Source organism: Pseudorasbora parva, chromosome 14 (genome assembly GCF_024679245.1).
Source record: "Pseudorasbora parva isolate DD20220531a chromosome 14, ASM2467924v1, whole genome shotgun sequence".
In the NCBI taxonomy this organism is placed as follows: Eukaryota; Metazoa; Chordata; class Actinopteri; order Cypriniformes; family Gobionidae; genus Pseudorasbora; species Pseudorasbora parva.
This window is the reverse complement of record NC_090185.1, coordinates 3982519-4000711: the sequence shown is the minus strand read 5'-3', so window position 1 is coordinate 4000711 and position 18193 is coordinate 3982519. Positions and strand designations below refer to the sequence as shown.

The 18193-nt window shown below is 41.0% G+C and overlaps 1 protein-coding gene across 3 annotated transcripts in view; it reads left to right on the top strand.

Annotated features, from left to right (window-relative positions):
- Positions 1–16668, top strand: part of si:zfos-943e10.1 (GRAM domain-containing protein 2B) — a 37378-nt gene extending 20710 nt beyond the window's left edge. For 2 of the 3 annotated variants that reach the window (XM_067415286.1, XM_067415288.1), the window contains exons 2-13: positions 2248–2397; positions 2731–2791; positions 2879–2951; positions 4964–5067; positions 5565–5663; positions 6144–6215; positions 8674–8742; positions 9439–9532; positions 9611–9682; positions 12423–12522; positions 13386–13493; positions 15002–16668. In XM_067415286.1, coding sequence (XP_067271387.1) covers positions 2248–2397; positions 2731–2791; positions 2879–2951; positions 4964–5067; positions 5565–5663; positions 6144–6215; positions 8674–8742; positions 9439–9532; positions 9611–9682; positions 12423–12522; positions 13386–13493; positions 15002–15017 — 1018 coding nt within the window. In that variant the 3' untranslated portion in view covers positions 15018–16668. Of the gene's footprint in view, positions 1–1168; positions 1317–2247; positions 2398–2730; positions 2792–2878; positions 2952–4963; positions 5068–5564; positions 5664–6143; positions 6216–8673; positions 8743–9438; positions 9533–9610; positions 9683–12422; positions 12523–13385; positions 13494–15001 lie in introns of those variants that run through there. The other variant, XM_067415289.1, reaches the window with a different exon arrangement.
- The last annotated feature ends 1525 nt before the right edge of the window (positions 16669–18193 follow it).

Sequence of the window (18193 nt, the reverse complement as noted above, 5' to 3'; positions counted from 1 at the left end):
GTGTGTGTGTGTGTGTGGCAACAGGGGACAGTCATATGCTGGTAAAAATCGGTCCGACTCCCCAAACTTTTTAAACATGTTTAAAAATTATCGTACGGTCGGGAGGGGCTCTTAACGTGCTCGTCTCGTATTTCCTCTCACGTGGTGCGAGACGTGACCATACGAGCATCCACGATGTCCACGTGATTTCTCCCGAGAAAAAAAAAACGTCTGCGAGTGCGTCCGACAGCAAAAATCGCACCATGTACGCCCGCCTTAAGTTTATAATATGCCATTGAAAACACATACGGGTGAGGGGTTCGAATGCCGGTCGCCATGTTGCTCCTCCATCTTGAAAGTACAGTAGCCAAAGAGGGACATACCCGTAAATTCAAGCTTCGCCTTTCGCGTTTGAACACTCGATGGCACCGTGTCGAATGTGAAGAGGGGGATTGCCATATTAATCTTGGACTAAATCAGCCACCGTAGGAGTTAAAACGAAATCAGAATTGAGAGGAACAGAAACTAATATTCACTGGATGGTCATTTACCTTTACACCACTAGATGGGGGAAATATCACACAGTGGAACAAGACAAATTTACTGAGTAAGAAGAGCATTTTTTGCAGTGTAATGGCTGGGGAAGACTGGGTCTGTTTTGAATGTGTGGTTTAGGGCAGATGGGTATTTCAGCCTTAATTTGGCTGAATGAGGAGGTGGTTTGTGGGTACTTTGAGTTCTGCTTCCTGTGGTTGTCTTTATCAGGTGAAGCATGCCAACTATTTGGCTTTCTCTCCTGAAAACTTTCCGCTTGAGCCGTGTTTGCTTTCACTTCTTTTCTCTTGAGCGTCTACACTATTGTTTGACGGAAACAAGAAACAAGATTTCAATCAGAAATAAGATTATTTTTCTCCCCCCATTGGCAGATCATTTTGCCTGTTTTAAGCAAAAACTCTCTTCATTTAGATTTGATTTTCAACAAAACAAGACAAAATATCTCATGTCGTTTTACTGATCTAGTAAATGCATCTTGATTTAAAAATTGTGAGATATTTAGACTAGAAACAAGACAAAATGACTGAGTAAGAAGAGTGTTTTTGGCAGTGTGTTCCATTACATCATCAGCTCACGCCACCTGAGGTTAAGCCCCGCCCCGCTCATTTGCATACAGGGAAGGGCAGCAGTTAGACTGAGATCTGTTTTTAGGTTCGGAGCAGGTTTGGTTTTACAGCTCTTGGTGACGCATTATGGCTCAGCTTTTCGCCGCTTAACTTTAGCACGATGGACAGATCTCTGAGTTTACGGTTATCTCGCAGGCATGGGATTCATCTGTACAGGTACGGGAGCGCGAGAGAGTGTGTGTGTGTGTGTGTGTGTGGTTCAAACTGCGGGTGTTTTATAGTGTGTTTGAGGTCTGTTAACCATTACACTGCAAAAAATGCTCTTCTTACTCAGTCATCTTGTCTCGTTTCTAGTCTAAATATCTAACAATTCTTAAATCAAGATGCATTTACTAGATCAGTAAAACGACATGAGATATTTTTTCTTGTTTTGTTGAAAATCAAATCTAAATGAAGAGAGTTTTTGCTTAAAACAGGCAAAATGATCTGCCAATGGGGTGAGAAAAATAATCTTATTTCTGATTGGGACGGAAACAAGAAACAAGATTATTATTATTTTATTAGTACCACTACTGCTATTACTATAATTATTATTAATGTTATCTATTATTTATATTACTTAGCACAACTGATCACCATCTTTAGTATCATTATTGTTATATATAAATATTGACAATTATTAATATACGTGATTACTATTTAAATACTTCTACTATTACTACAATTATTCGTCAGTTCTGCTTATTTTTTGTTTTATTGCTGTTTTGTTCTGCGATTACTAATTTTTGCACTCCTAATAAAAAATAAGATTATTTCTCTCACCCCATTGGCAGATCATTTTGCCTGTTTTAAGCAAAAACTCTCTTCATTTAGATTTGATTTTCAACAAAACAAGAAAAATATCATGTCGTTACTTAGTAAATGCATCTTGATTTAAGAATTGTTAGATATTTAGACTAGAAACAAGACAAAATGACTGAGTAAGAAGAGCATTTTTGCAGTAATCCTGACCGTATTTAATAGTCAAAATGGCCTCTGCTGCCCATCTGTCTGAGTTTATGGCGTTTTATAAGCGGTGTTGTAAAGGCAGGTTGTAGTTTTGTCTCCATCAGGTGGTCATGAGGCTGGTTTTGTGCTGTTTTTACAGCTATACGGTGGATGCTGGGACGATCCCAGGAAAGGCAAAGAAGGGGAGGACGAAAAGTAAATTAGGAAGCAGGAAAGCTTTCAGCTTGGAGGAAAACCAGCTGGAGATTCAACATCAGGTGAAGAGCCTGAGCCGGCCCGTCCCGCCCAGGTGAGACACACACACACACCTGTGACGTTTATTCCACTTTAAAACAGCCGAACAATTACTGTGACGATCGCTCCGAAACCTGTTGGATGTGTGTGAATGGATAAAGAAACAAATAAAAAAAGGTGTGGGCATGTTTTTGAGAAATATCAGGACACAGATGTGTATAATGCCATGGGTATGACACGGGTATTACAGGAGAGGGGGAAATATGAGGACATTACCCATGGCCACACTTTTCAAAATGGATGAGGGTGGGTTTTCCTGTGATGGGTAGGTTTAGTGTGTGTGTGTGTGTGTGGGATATGCATGTTAATGGTGTGTGTGTGTCTGCAGGTGTCACACACTCGATGTGGAGCGGCCGTTGGAGAGAAGCGAGAGCCTGAACTCCAGAAGTGTAAGACGTTTCTTCACTCTTCTTCTCAAGCCTTCTGTGGTGTGAATGAAGCGACTCTAACTCTCGTTTCTCTTCTCGTCTTCTCAGAGCTTCATAAAGCACAACAAAACATTCCACAAACTCTTCCCAGAAATCCCAGAAAACGAAGATCTGCTGCATGGTGAGATACATTTCAGAGATGAGGTGTTGCTCGTGTGTTATTGTTCTGCACAATGTGTGTCCACACACTCACTCACTCACTCACACTCTCAAACACTCTCTCTCACACACACACACTCTCACGTGCACAAACTCACTCACTCACACGCGCACTCTTACTCACTCACACTCTCTCACACACACACACACTCTCACGTGCACACACTCACTCACTCACACACTCACTCACACGCGCACTCTCACTCACTCACTCACTCACACGCGCACTCTCACTCACACACACACACGCGCACACTCTCACTCGTGTAGACTCTCACACTCACGTGCACACTCACTCTCTCACGTGCACACTCTCACTCTCACTCTCTCAAGTGCACACTCACTCACTCACACGCACACTCACACCCACACACGTGCACACTCTCACTCTCACTCTCTCAAGTGCACACTCACTCACTCACACGCACACTCACACCCACACACGTGCACACTCTCTCTCGTGTAGACTCACTCTCACGTGCACACTCTCACTCATACTCTCACTCATACTCTCACTCACACTCTCACTCATACTCTCACTCACACGCGCACTCTCACTCACTCACACGCGCACACTCTCACTCGTGTAGACTCTCACACTCACGTGCACACTCACTCTCTCACGTGCACACTCACTCACTCACACGCACACACGTGCACACTCTCACTCGTGTAGACTCACTCTCACGTGCTCACTCTCACTCACACTCTCACTCATACTCTCACTCACACGCGCACACTCTCTCAAGTGCACACTCACTCACTCACACGCTCACTCACTCACATGCACACAGGTGCACACTCTCACTCGTGTAGACTCACTCACGTGCACACTCACTCACACGCGCTCACTCTCTCACGTGCACACTCTTACGTGCACACTCTCTCACGTGCACACTCTCTCTCACGTGCACACTCTCTCTCACGTGCACACTCTCTCTCACGTGCACACTCTCTCTCACGTGCACACTCTCTCTCACGTGCACACTCTCTCTCACGTGCACACTCGCACACACTCTCTCTCACGTGCACACTCGCACACGCTCTCTCTCACGTGCACACTCGCACACGCTCTCACTCACGTGCACACTCGCACACGCTCTCACTCACGTGCACACTCGCACACGCTCTCACTCACGTGCACTCGCACACGCTCTCACTCACGTGCACTCGCACACGCTCTCACTCACGTGCACTCGCACACGCTCTCACTCACTCACGTGCACTCACAGGCTCTCACTCACTCACGTGCACTCACAGGCTCTCACTCACTCACGTGCACTCACACACTCACTCTCACACGCACACACTCACTCACGTGCACTCACTCACTCTCAAACACGTGCACGCACACGCTCTCACTCACGTGCACTCACACACTCTCACTTGCACACGCAATCACTCACGTGCACTCACACACTCGCACACGCTCTCACTCTCACATGCTCACTACCTCACTCACACTCACGTGCACTCAAACACGTGCACTCACACACTCACATGCACTCACACACTCTCACTCGCACACGCTCTCACTCACGTGCACTCTCACACTCTCACTTGCACACGCTCTCACTCACTCACGTGCACTCACACACTCGCACACGCTCTCACTCACTCACGTGCACTCACACACTCACTCGCACATGCTCCCACTCAATCCTGTGCACTCACACACTCTCACTCACGTGCACACTCTCATGCACACACTCTCACTCACTTGCACACTCTCACGTGCACTCACACACCCTCTCACTCTCACTCACACACTCTCACACGCGCACTCTCATTCACATGCGCTCACTCTCACACACACTTTCTCATGTGCACACTCTCTCTCACGTTCACTCTCCCACACACACACACACACACACACACACACACACACACACACACACACACACACACACACACACACACACACACACACACACACACACTCTTTCTCATATGTCTCTCTCTCTCTCTCACTAGCCTACATTTGTGCGCTGCAGAAAGAAGTGCCTTATCACGGCCGTCTGTACATCACTGACAGCAACCTGTGCTTCTTCTCCTCTGTGCTGCTCAAAGACACCAAGGTAATAGACACACACACACTCATACACATACATACATACATACATGCATACATACATACATATATAAATACACACACGTCTGGTTCACTATCTTTGTGGGAACTCTCTATAGGCGTAATGGTTTTTATACTGTACAAACAGTATTTTCTATCCCCCTACACTGCCCCAGCCCCTAAACCTACCCGTCAGACACACACACACGTACAGCCCCTAAACCCCTAAACCTACCCATCACAGGAAACATTCTCCGTTTTTACTTTCTCAAAAAAAACAAATCCTGCATGATTTATAAGCCTTTTGAAAAGTGGGGACCTCTGGCTGGTGATCTCAGGTTTTACTATCCTTATGGGGACATTTGGTCCCCACAATATAATGTAATATAAACAAGGACACACATTCACATACCTTCTCACACACACACACAAACCTCCACTCGCGCTACGGCCCGCTCTGCAGACAGAGCTCCGTCTAACTCTCTCTATCTGTGTGTGTTGCAGGTGATCGTCCCCGTCTCCAGTGTGAGTGTGTTGAAGAAGCAGAACACAGCCCTGCTCGTGCCAAATGCTATTTCCATCCGCACCGCCGACGGAGAAAAGGTCAGCTTCTGTCCTTCAAATACACACTTTATATTTCACACAATCAAGCAGATTGTCCTCCACAATTATTATTAACAGAACAGGAAATATGCATTTATTGTATTGCCTTTAACTTAAATTATTTTTTTTATTTAGTACACTTTTTACTGAAGATACTGTTTTATTATTATTTTATTAGTGAAACTGAGGCGTCTATATTACTGCTTAATGTTATAGTTATAGCTTTTTAATTTGCTGAAATAATGTAATTTATTATTAAAAAAAGATTAATAAAATGCATTTGATATAAATAGCCTTATAGAAGTGAGATTTTTATAGAAATTGCACAAAAATGCAAAAGCAAAATGTCCTGATGCATGAGTTCTTTTTGCGTTATAAATAAAATACAAATATTTTGGAGTTAAATATATAACAGACGTTCAGTTATTCTGGCATTTTCATTTCATGTATGTACTAATTGTGTGTGTGTGTGTGTTGCAGTATTTGCTGGTGTCTCTGCGGAACAGGGAAGGCTGTTTTAAACTCCTGCGCTCCGTCTGTCCTCATCTGGAGGTGAGTGTTTGACCCTGATGTCGCTGATCACGCATGTTTGACCCTGATGATGTCACTGATCACGTGTGTTTGACCCTGATGATGTTGCTGATCACGCGTGTTTGACCCTGATCATGATGTCGCTGATCACGCGTGTTTGACCCCGATCATGATGTCGCTGATCACGCGTGTTTGACCCTGTTGATGATGTCGCTGATCATGCGTGTTTGACCCCGATCATGATGTCGCTGATCACGTGTGTTTGACCCTGAAGATGTTGCTGATCACGAGTGTTTGACCCCGATCATGATGTCGCTGATCACGCGTGTTTGACCCCGATCATGATGTCGCTGATCACGCATGTTTGACCCCGATCATGATGTCGCTGATCACGCGTGTTTGACCCTGATGATGTCGCTGATCACGAGTGTTTGACCCTGATCATGATGTAGCTGATCACGCGTGTTTGACCCCGATCATGACGTCGCTGATCACGCGTGTTTGACCCTGATCATGTTGTCGCTGATCACGCGTGTTTGACCCTGATCATGATGTAGCTGATCACGCGTGTTTGACCCCGATCATGATGTCGCTGATCACGCGTGTTTGACCCCGATCATGACGTCGCTGATCACGCGTGTTTGACCCCGATCATGATGTCGCTGATCACGCGTGTTTGACCCTGATCATGATGTCGCTGATCACGCGTGTTTGACCCCGATCATGATGTCGCTGATCACGCGTGTTTGACCCTGATGATGATGTCGCTGATCACGCGTGTTTGACCCTGATGATGATGTCGCTGATCACGCGTGTTTGACCCCGATCATGATGTCGCTGATCACGCGTGTTTGACCCCGATCATGATGTCGCTGATCACGCGTGTTTGACCCCGATCATGATGTCGCTGATCACGCGTGTTTGACCCCGATCATGATGTCGCTGATCACGCGTGTTTGACCCCGATCATGATGTCGCTGATCACGCATGTTTGACCCCGATCATGATGTCGCTGATCACGCGTGTTTGACCCTGATGATGTCGCTGATCACGCGTGTTTGACCCTGATGATGTCGCTGATCACGCGTGTTTGACCCTGATGATGTCGCTGATCACGCGTGTTTGACCCTGATGATGTCGCTGATCACGCGTGTTTGACCCCGATCATGATGTCGCTGATCACGCGTGTTTGACCCCGATCATGATGTCGTTGATCACGCGTGTTTGACCCCGATCATGAGATCACTGATCACGCGTGTTTGACCCCGATCATGAGATCACTGATCATGTGTGTTTGACCCTGATCATGTTGTCGCTGATCACGCGTGTTTGACCCCGATCACGATGTCGCTGATCACGCGTTTGACCCCGATCATGATGTCGCTGATCACGCGTGTTTGACCCCGATCATGATGTCGCCGATCACGCGTGTTTGACCCCGATCATGATGTTGCTGATCACGCGTGTTTGACCCCGATCATGATGTCGCTGATAACGCGTGTTTGACCCTGATGATGATGTCGCTGATCACGCGTGTTTGACCCCGATCATGATGTCGCTGATCACGCGTGTTTGACCCCGATCATGACGTCGCTGATCACGCGTGTTTGACCCCAATCATGACGTCGCTGATCACGCGTGTTTGACCCCGATCATGATGTCGCTGATCACGCGTGTTTGACCCCGATCATGATGTTGCTGATCACGCGTGTTTGACCCCGATGATGACGTCGCTGATTACGCGTGTTTGACCCCGATCATGACGTCGCTGATCACGCGTGTTTGACCCCGATCATGACGTCGCTGATCACGCGTGTTTGACCCCGATCATGACGTCGCTGATCACGCGTGTTTGACCCTGATCATGACGTCGCTGATCACGCGTGTTTGACCCCGATCATGACGTCGCTGATCACGCGTGTTTGACCCCGATCATGACGTCGCTGATCACGCGTGTTTGACCCCGATCATGACGTCGCTGATCACGCGTGTTTGACCCCGATCATGACGTCGCTGATCACGCGTGTTTGACCCCGATCATGACGTCGCTGATCACGCGTGTTTGACCCCGATCATGACGTCGCTGATCACGCGTGTTTGACCCCGATCATGACGTCGCTGATCACGCGTGTTTGACCCCGATCATGATGTCGCTGATCACGCGTGTTTGACCCCGATCATGATGTCGCTGATCACGCGTGTTTGACCCCGATCATGATGTCGCTGATCACGCGTGTTTGACCCCGATCATGATGTCGCTGATCACGCGTGTTTGACCCCGATCATGACGTCGCTGATCACGCGTGTTTGACCCCGATCATGACGTCGCTGATCACGCGTGTTTGACCCCGATCATGACGTCGCTGATCACGAGTGTTTGACCCCGATCATGACGTCGCTGATCACCCTGATGATGTCACTGATCATGTGTGTTCGACCCTGATGTCACTGATCACGTGTACCGCTGCTCTCTCCTCAGGATGGCAGTGCCAACAGCAGCCCTGTCTTCTCCTGTGCCGAGAACGGCTTCGACCAGCCCAAACTCGTGGTGAGGGATCATTTCTCAGAAATATTAATACACACTTTTTTAATACATTTATTTTCACACGATATCTAATAAACAATTGTACATATTTATACAAATATTTCCTAAATTTAAGTAGTTTTACAATTTACTTTTAAGAAAAATGCTTATAGACAAGTATTTTCTACAAATTAAATTGTAAAATATTTATACAAATATGTATATTACATAAAATATTTACAAATATTTCCTAAAAATACAAAAATATTTCTTGAAATATTTATAAAATATCTCCTAAAAACATTTAGTAAAATATTTAAAATATTACCTAAAAAAATACAACAAATGTCCTAAAAATATTTACAAATATCTCCTAAAAACACTTTGTAAAAAATTTACAAATATTTCCTAAAAACGGTCAAATATTTACAAATTTTTGCTAAAATTACAACAAAAACACTTTGTAAAATATTTTAAATACAACAAATTTCCTAAAATATTTCCTAAAAACTATTAAATATTTACTAATATTTCCTAAAAATACAACAAATGACCTGAAATATTTATAAAATATATCCTAAAAAGACTTTGTAAAATATTTTAAATATTTCCTAAAAACTGTCAAATATTTACAAATATTACCTAAAAATACAACAAATTTCTGTATTAATGGTGTGTGTGTGTGTGTGTGTGTGTGTGTGTGTGTGTGTGTGTCGGCAGAACTCGAGCCTGTCGAGTCTGGATGACTCTTTCGATGGGGACAGAGGACTCGTTTCTCCTCCGCCGGAGCTTCCCGTCTCCAGACTCCAGCGAGGTTTGTTCAAACCTAAACCTGCAGATCTTGGAGTCTAATTACACACAGACCGGGTGTTCAAATGTGTTCATGTTTCAGAAACTGCTGAAGCCGGAGCCGAGCCGAGGAGCTCAGTACAGGTGCAGGACAACAGCTCTGAGGAAGACACAGGTACGCCTCGCCAGGTGCTCTCAGTACCAGCTGTCCTGCGTGTGATTGGCTAACGGAGATTCAAAAATACTAAACAGTCCATCATGCGCGAGTGGTTTTTGATACAGTGGGTGCGTTTACATGCACGCTCTTAAAGGGTTAGTTCAGCCAAAAATGAAATGTCTGTCATTAACTCCTCTCCCTAATGTCGTTCCACACCCGTAAGACCTCCGGTCATCTTCACACACAGTTTAAGGTAGTTTATATTTAGTCTGAGAGCGTATGCGAGTGTATGCACACTATACTGTCCATGTCCAGAAAGGGAATAAAAACATCATCACAGTAGTCCATATGAGACATCAGTGGGTTAATTAGAATCTCAAACTGCTGAAATCACATGACACTGGCGATCAGAACATTTTTGGTAACACTTTGACTACGTTTACATGGACAACAATACTCTGATATTAATCTGATTAAGACAATACTCTGATATTAATCTGATTAAGACAATACTCTGATATTAATCTGATTAAGACAATACTCTGATATTAATCTGATTAAGACAATACTCCGATATTAATCTGATTAAGACAATACTCCGATATTAATCTGATTAAGACAATACTCCGATATTAATCTGATTAAGACAATACTCCGATATTAATCTGATTAAGACAATACTCCGATATTAATCTGATTAAGACAATACTCCGATATTAATCTGATTAAGACAATACTCTGATATTAATCTGATTAAGACAATACTCTGATATTAATCTGATTAAGACAATACTCTGATATTAATCTGATTAAGACAATACTCTGATATTAATCTGATTAAGACAATACTCGGATATTAATCTGATTAAGACAATACTCTGATATTAATCTGATTAAGACAATACTCCGATATTAATCTGATTAAGACAATACTCCGATATTAATCTGATTAAGACAATACTCCGATATTAATCTGATTAAGACAATACTCTGATATTAATCTGATTAAGACAATACTCTGATATTAATCTGATTAAGACAATACTCTGATATTAATCTGATTAAGACAATACTCTGATATTAATCTGATTAAGACAATACTCTGATATTAATCTGATTAAGACAATACTCTGATATTAATCTGATTAAGACAATACTCCGATATTAATCTGATTAAGACAATACTCCGATATTAATCTGATTAAGACAATACTCCGATATTAATCTGATTAAGACAATACTCTGATATTAATCTGATTAAGATAATACTCTGATATTAATCTGATTAAGACAATACTCTGATATTAATCTGATTAAGACAATACTCCGATATTAATCTGATTAAGACAATACTCTGATATTAATCTGATTAAGACAATACTCTGATATTAATCTGATTAAGACAATACTCCGATATTAATCTGATTAAGACAATACTCCGATATTAATCTGATTAAGACAATACTCTGATATTAATCTGATTAAGACAATACTCTGATATTAATCTGATTAAGACAATACTCTGATATTAATCTGATTAAGACAATACTCCGATATTAATCTGATTAAGACAATACTCCGATATTAATCTGATTAAGACAATACTCTGATTAAGAGGCTACCATGTTCACAGCGATTTCTAATTACCTTAATCTGATTAAAGTCATAATCTAACTACACATAAATCGGATTAAGACACGTGGAGTATGCCTATGTTAGTCGCATAATCGGAGACATGTACACACCTTAATCTAACTATTAACGTCGTGTCGGAGATTTCGCCGCATTTTGTGACAGGACACAACGTTACGCTCAACAGGGAAGTGCAGAGGGGAGGCTTTGTGGGTTTGAGCCCCTGCCCTTTTCGAAAATTCATCAAAAGTGCCCCTTTCAACAATCATCGATAATATTGTAGCCAATAAAACAGAATTGGAATTATAATTAACATAACGTCTACAAACCAGTAACAAATGGCGGAAAAGACCCGTTTATCTTTTATGTATCTGTCAGTCTGAAATGTCGTTGCCATAACGCGTCGCTATGGGCGGTGTGTTTTACTTGACTGTTCATTCTGAAAACTGTGTCCTCTCTCTATATTTTTATTTTTGTTGTAATTATTATGCTCATTTTACAATAAGTTTGTATCTGTAATCGCGAACTAGATGGGTCATTCAGTGAACGCCTATGGCTCGACGGCAGGAAAAACAATCCAAACAGTCACGATTTTAAACCTTCTTCCTCATTAATCAAAGCTATTATTATAAATGTAGGCTGTCAATAATGAGGAAAGAGGGGTAGTGTCTCTTCAAAAAACAGAAAGAGACAATACATAATATTACAAAAATAAATCAACGTAAATGTATATAAAACATTATAAAAACAAGTGTTTTTTTATACTTCTTAATGTAAAGTAACACTGTCCAACAGCGACACCCGCAGGTGAAGTGACAGCGGGTTTCCTGAGCCCATAAAATTAACAGACCTGCCAAAGTCACGCTATGATTGGATGTTGGAGAACGTAGCGTGGCATGGGGGCGTAATGACGTGCCATAATCGATCTGTTCTATCCCATGTAAAACGGGAACATGAACGGAGTACTCTAAAAGCCACTCATGGAAACACCTTAATCAAAATATTGTCTTATTCAGAATAAGGTCAATAATTAGATTACTGCTGTCCATGTAAAGGTAGTCACTGTTTATTACCTTAGTCCCTGCGTGTGATTGGCTAACGGAGATTCTGCTTCCTGTCCTCACAGGAAGTTCGTGGGTGTGGTCTGTGACGGACAGGGCTCGATCTATCCTGATCCAGAGGGAAGTCAGCAACCTCAACACACTCCTCCTCATCTACCTGATTCTGTGAGTCTCTCTCACACACACACACACACGTATGCACACATACATACATACATACATACACACACGCACACATATGCACACACACACACACACACACACACACACACACACACACACGTGTATATATATATACACACACACACACCCTCATATATACACACGCCTACATACACACACACACGTGCACACATACATACATGTACACACACATATATACACATATACATACACACACACACACAAATACATAAACACACTCTACACACCCACACCCATATATACACATATACATACATGCATTCATATACACACACACATATTTATATACACATGCACACACACGCATATTTTATATATATACACACACATATACATACATACACACATATACATACATACATACATACATACACACACACACACATATATACACATATACATACATATATTTATATACACACATATATATATATATATACACATATACATAAACACACTATACACACACATACACACACACACATATAAATAACTGTTTATTATGTTAGTTTAGTGAACAGCTCTGTGGATGACTAATTTTAAATGATTATTATTATTATTTTTTACTTCCGTTAAACATTTTTAATCTAATCGTCACAGTCCAAAATATCTCTTGTTTATCCGACACGTTCGTCCAGTCATATTTCATAAGCGGATGATCTCGGTGTGAATAGAAGAGGAACAGGCCTGGTCTTGCTGAGCAGGAATGTGGTGTAAAGGGATTTATAGCGTGATACGAGATGCCTTTAGGGCCTGAAGAGCCACCGTTTATGGGAATGGAGGATGGTTTATGAGAAATGACTCCATGTTTCTGTTTCTGGCAGAGTGTTTCTTCTTCTGTTATCCTCCGGCTATATCGGCCTGCGTATCGTGGCCTTAGAAGAGCAGCTGATGTCCCTCGGAGCCCTTCCTGAATTCACCGTACAAAGCGGGTAAAGGCTCGTCTTACACATTTGAAGACACAAATAACAAATAATCAGGTTTCTGATTGAAAACTTGGTAACACTTCAGTTTGGGGAACACACATTCACAATTAAAGGGTTAGTTCACCAAAAAATGAAATGTCTGTCATTAACTCCTCCCCCTAATGTCGCTCCACACCCGTAAGACCTCCGTTCATCTTCACACACAGTTTAAGATATTTTATATTTAGTCCGAGAGCGTATGCAAGTGTATGCACACTATACTGTCCATGTCCAGAAAGGGAATAAAAACATCATCACAGTAGTCCATATGAGACATCAGTGGGTTAATTAGAGTCTCTTGAAGCATCCAAAATACATTTGGGTCCAAAAATAACAAAAACTACGACTTTATTCAGCATTGGCTTCTCTTCCGCGTTTGTGTTCAATCCTCAAATAAAGATTCAAACGGTTATGAATCAGCGAATCGATTCATGATTCGGATCACCAATGTCTCGTGATTTCAGCAGTTTGACTCGCGATCCGAATCATGAATCGATTCACTGATTCATAACCGTTTGAATCTTTATTTGAGGATTGAACACAAACGCGGAAGAGAAGACAATGCTGAATAAAGTCGTAGTTTTTGTTATTTTTGGACCCAAATGTATTTTGGATGCTTCAAGAGACTCTAATTAACCCACTGATGTCTCATATGGACTACTGTGATGATGTTTTTATTCCCTTTCTGGACATGGACAGTATAGTGTGCATACACTTGCATACGCTCTCAGACTAAATATAAAATATCTTAAACTGTGTGTGAAGATGAACGGAGGTCTTACGGGTGTGGAGCGACATTAGGGGGAGGAGTTAATGACAGACATTTCATTTTTGGGTGAACTAACCCTTTAACTCCGACTTTTGCCTCAATAAACTCCTAATTTACTGCGTATTAATAGTTAGTAAGGTAGTTTTTGTCGTATTTAAGTTTAGGTATTGGGTCGGAATAAGGGATGTAGAATAAGTATTAATGAACTAGTAATATGCACGCTAATAGGCAACTAGTTAATAGTTAATAACTGAACCCTAAAATAAAGTGTTACCGAATAATGTCCTAGTGACTGACCACGTCTAAATTAGTGAGTTGGCCAAATTACAAATTTAGACGTGATCAGTCTCTAGAACATTTTTGGCAACACTTTATTTTAGGGTTCAGTTATTAACTTTTAACTCAGCGTGCATATTACTATGATTTTGTCTGTTTATTAGCACTTATAAAGCTCATATTAATGCCTTATTCTGCATGAGCTTATTCTACATCCCTTAATCCGACCCAATACCTAAACTTAAACACGACAAAAACTACCTTACTAACTATTAATAAGCAGCAAATTAGGAGTTTATGAGGCAGAAGGCGGAGTTAATAGTGAATATGTGTTCCCTATACTAGTGTTACCATGCTTTTTTTTTTTTTTTACAGTGTGTAAAAACCGAGAGCATCAGATAATCTGAATTTTTTTTTTTGTCTGTTTCAGGTACAAGGAAACCTAAAGTGTGTCCATTTTCATCTGAACTTTGGAGAAAACACCAAAAAAAAGCTTGCAGGGAATGCTGGGAAGGACTCTTATTTGCACACCCAGTAGCAAACTCTGCATCTTTGCCAAGTAAAGAAGCAAATGGGGAGCTTTTGACGATACAAAGGCATGTCTTTTCTGACAGTTTCCATCGGCGGCTCGCCCTGAGCGATCAAAGACAACCGGTTTGTCTCGCTGGAGCGTCAAAAACAACAGCAAACGGCAGGTTCCTCCGTGGGAAAGCATTTCATGCGTTTCATTTGACCACTTTTACCGCCATCCCATTACATACTACATTCGTTTTCCTCCCCAAAATCCCTGTTTCTGATGGCTTGCTTTATCTTGTGCATCTTTCGGCCTCATTCTTCCTCTAGACATCCGTTTTTCAACTTGTCCTTCTCGTATGATACGATATTAAACCGAATTTTCAAAGAAAAAAACACACAATCTAACCCGTAGTATTACTGTATGTCTAGTCTATGCACCGGAAATGCTCACATCAGGTATTTAACGCGTTTGTTTCGTCTTTTATACTTTAAGGAGCGACGGAAACGTTAGTCTCGTCATAATCTGGACGTTTTTTTTTAAATAAAAGAAGGAAAAAAAGAAAAAAAAATATTGTATTGTGACGTTTGATGCACTTCGACTTCGAATGTCCAAATTATGGCAAAAAATAAATAGTACACTGCAAAAAATGCTCTCCTTACTCAGTCATTTAGTCTTGTTTCTAGTCTAAATATCTAACAAAAATAAAATCAAAATGAAATGAGGCGAAAATCTAATTAAAATTAAAATTTTACCTTTTTTTTTTTTTAGCAAAAACTCACTTCATTTTGATATTTTTTTCCCCAGAAAACAAGGAAAAATATCTTGGTTTAACAATATTTGGATATTTGGACTGGAAACAAGAAGAAAAATACTAAATAAGAAGAGCATTGTGTGCTCGCATGTTTGCATAACCCAAAAAGCATTTCCATTCAGGACTCGAATTGCGATACTTGACGAAAACGACATGGTCCAAAATATGCATGGTTTTGTGTGTGTGTGCGTGCGTGTGTATGTGTGTTCTTAAAAAATAAGTTGCAATATGTTGACGAGATTGCTTGTAAAAGAGACATGTAGTGCACTTTATAGTGTGGAGGCGCTCTCCCATCCTGAAGGGGGCGCTGTAAATTCGTTCTGGGGTGTTAGACGGTGCTAAAAAAAACCTCTCACTCAGGGCTGGGACTAATTCGCAATGCATTGTGGGAGTGCGTCGCGCTCATGCATGTTCCTCGTTTAAAACCTGCGGATCTCTCGGGATTGTGTCTGTTTATCCTCCTGCGGTTTACCAGCAAAATGGAGATTGGACTGGTCCATGTAAACAAAAGGAAACGGATTTTGCACAACATTTCAACTCGTCGGCGGGGCGTCGCAACCTCAAAGTCCCCTCAACGACTGTCTAATAACCACAATGCAAGAATCCCAACTTTCATAACCTGTTTATATTGCACTATTGTATTGTTTTTTTGTATCAGTATGTTGGTTAACATCTTGTTCTGGTCTATTTATTGCATTGTGTGTAAATTCAAAGTGGTCTCTGTGAGACTGGCTTTGGCATTGTTTGAATAAATCAAGTGCTAAGGAAATCCAGCGTCGTCAGAGCTTTAGTTCAGTCGAAATATCATCTTTATTTATCAGCAATCACTTGAATTTGTTTAAGGATGTCCTGACTTAATATGTAAAATATGGAGACGCAACAAGCAGGAGACGGATGATTTACTCACCCTCCCATCTTTCTTCAGAGGAAAATAAATTAATTTTTTTGAGGAAAACATTCCAGGATTTAGGCAAAGAGGCAGATGTGGGCGGAGCTTAGATGACTAGCTGACAGCAGACAAACGGCAATCCACCTGTCACTCAAAGTGGCCACGCCCTTAATTATGCAGAATTTTAAGGCTTTATATAACATAAACGAATGAGTTCTAAATAAATTCACCCCCTCACAGTCGTCATGAAGGTCAAAATTAGCCGTATAGACCAAAACCACAATTTGTCTCAGGCTGTAAACATGTTTTATTCTGCTGTAAAGTTGGGCATTTTAACATGAGCTCAATGAGATTCTGCTCCTTCTGGAGCCGCTCTAGTGGCTAGTCGAGGAACTGCAGTTTAAGGCACTTCAGTATCGGCTTCAAGAGAACTGTGTAGTTTAAGTGTAGTAGCCATAATTTTATTACAGTAAAAGTGTAGTAACCATGGTTTTATTACAGTAAAAGTGTAGTGACTACAGTTTTATTACAGTAAAAGTGTAGTAACCATGGTTTTATTACAGTAAAAGTGTAGTGACTACAGTTTTATTACAGTAAAAGTGTAGTAACCATGGTTTTATTACAGTAAAAGTGTAGTGACTACAGTTTTATTACAGTAAAAGTGCAGTAACCACGGCTTTATTACAGTAAAAGTATAGTAACTACAGTTTTATTACAGTAAAAGTGCAGTAACCATGGTTTTATTACAGTTAAAATGTAGTAACTACAGTTTTATTACAGTAAAGTGCAGTAACCACGGTTTTATTACAGTAAAAGTGTACTAACCACGGTTTTATTACAGTAAAAGTGTAGTAACCACGGTTTTATTACATTAAAATTGTAGTAACCATGGTTTTATTACAGTAAAAGTGTAGTAACCATGGTTTTATTACAGTAAAATTGTCGTAACCATGGTTTTATTATAGTAAAAGTGTAGTAACCGCGGTTTTATTACATTAAAAGTGTAGTAACCATTGTTTTATTACAGTAAAACTGTAGTAACCATTGTTTTATTACAGTAAAAGTGTAGTAACCGCGGTTTTATTACAGTAAAAGTGTAGTAACCATGGTTTTATTACAGTAAAATTGTAGTAACCATGGTTTTATTATAGTAAAAGTGTAGTAACCGCGGTTTTATTACATTAAAAGTGTAGTAACCATTGTTTTATTACAGTAAACCTGTAGTAACCATTGTTTTATTACAGTAAAAGTGTAGTAACCGCGGTTTTATTACAGTAAAAGTGTAGTAACCGCGGTTTTATTACAGTAAAAGTGTAGTAACCACAGTTTTATTACAGTAAAAGTGTAGTAACCACGGTTTTATTACAGTAAAAGTGTAGTAACCACAGCTTTATTACAGTAAAAG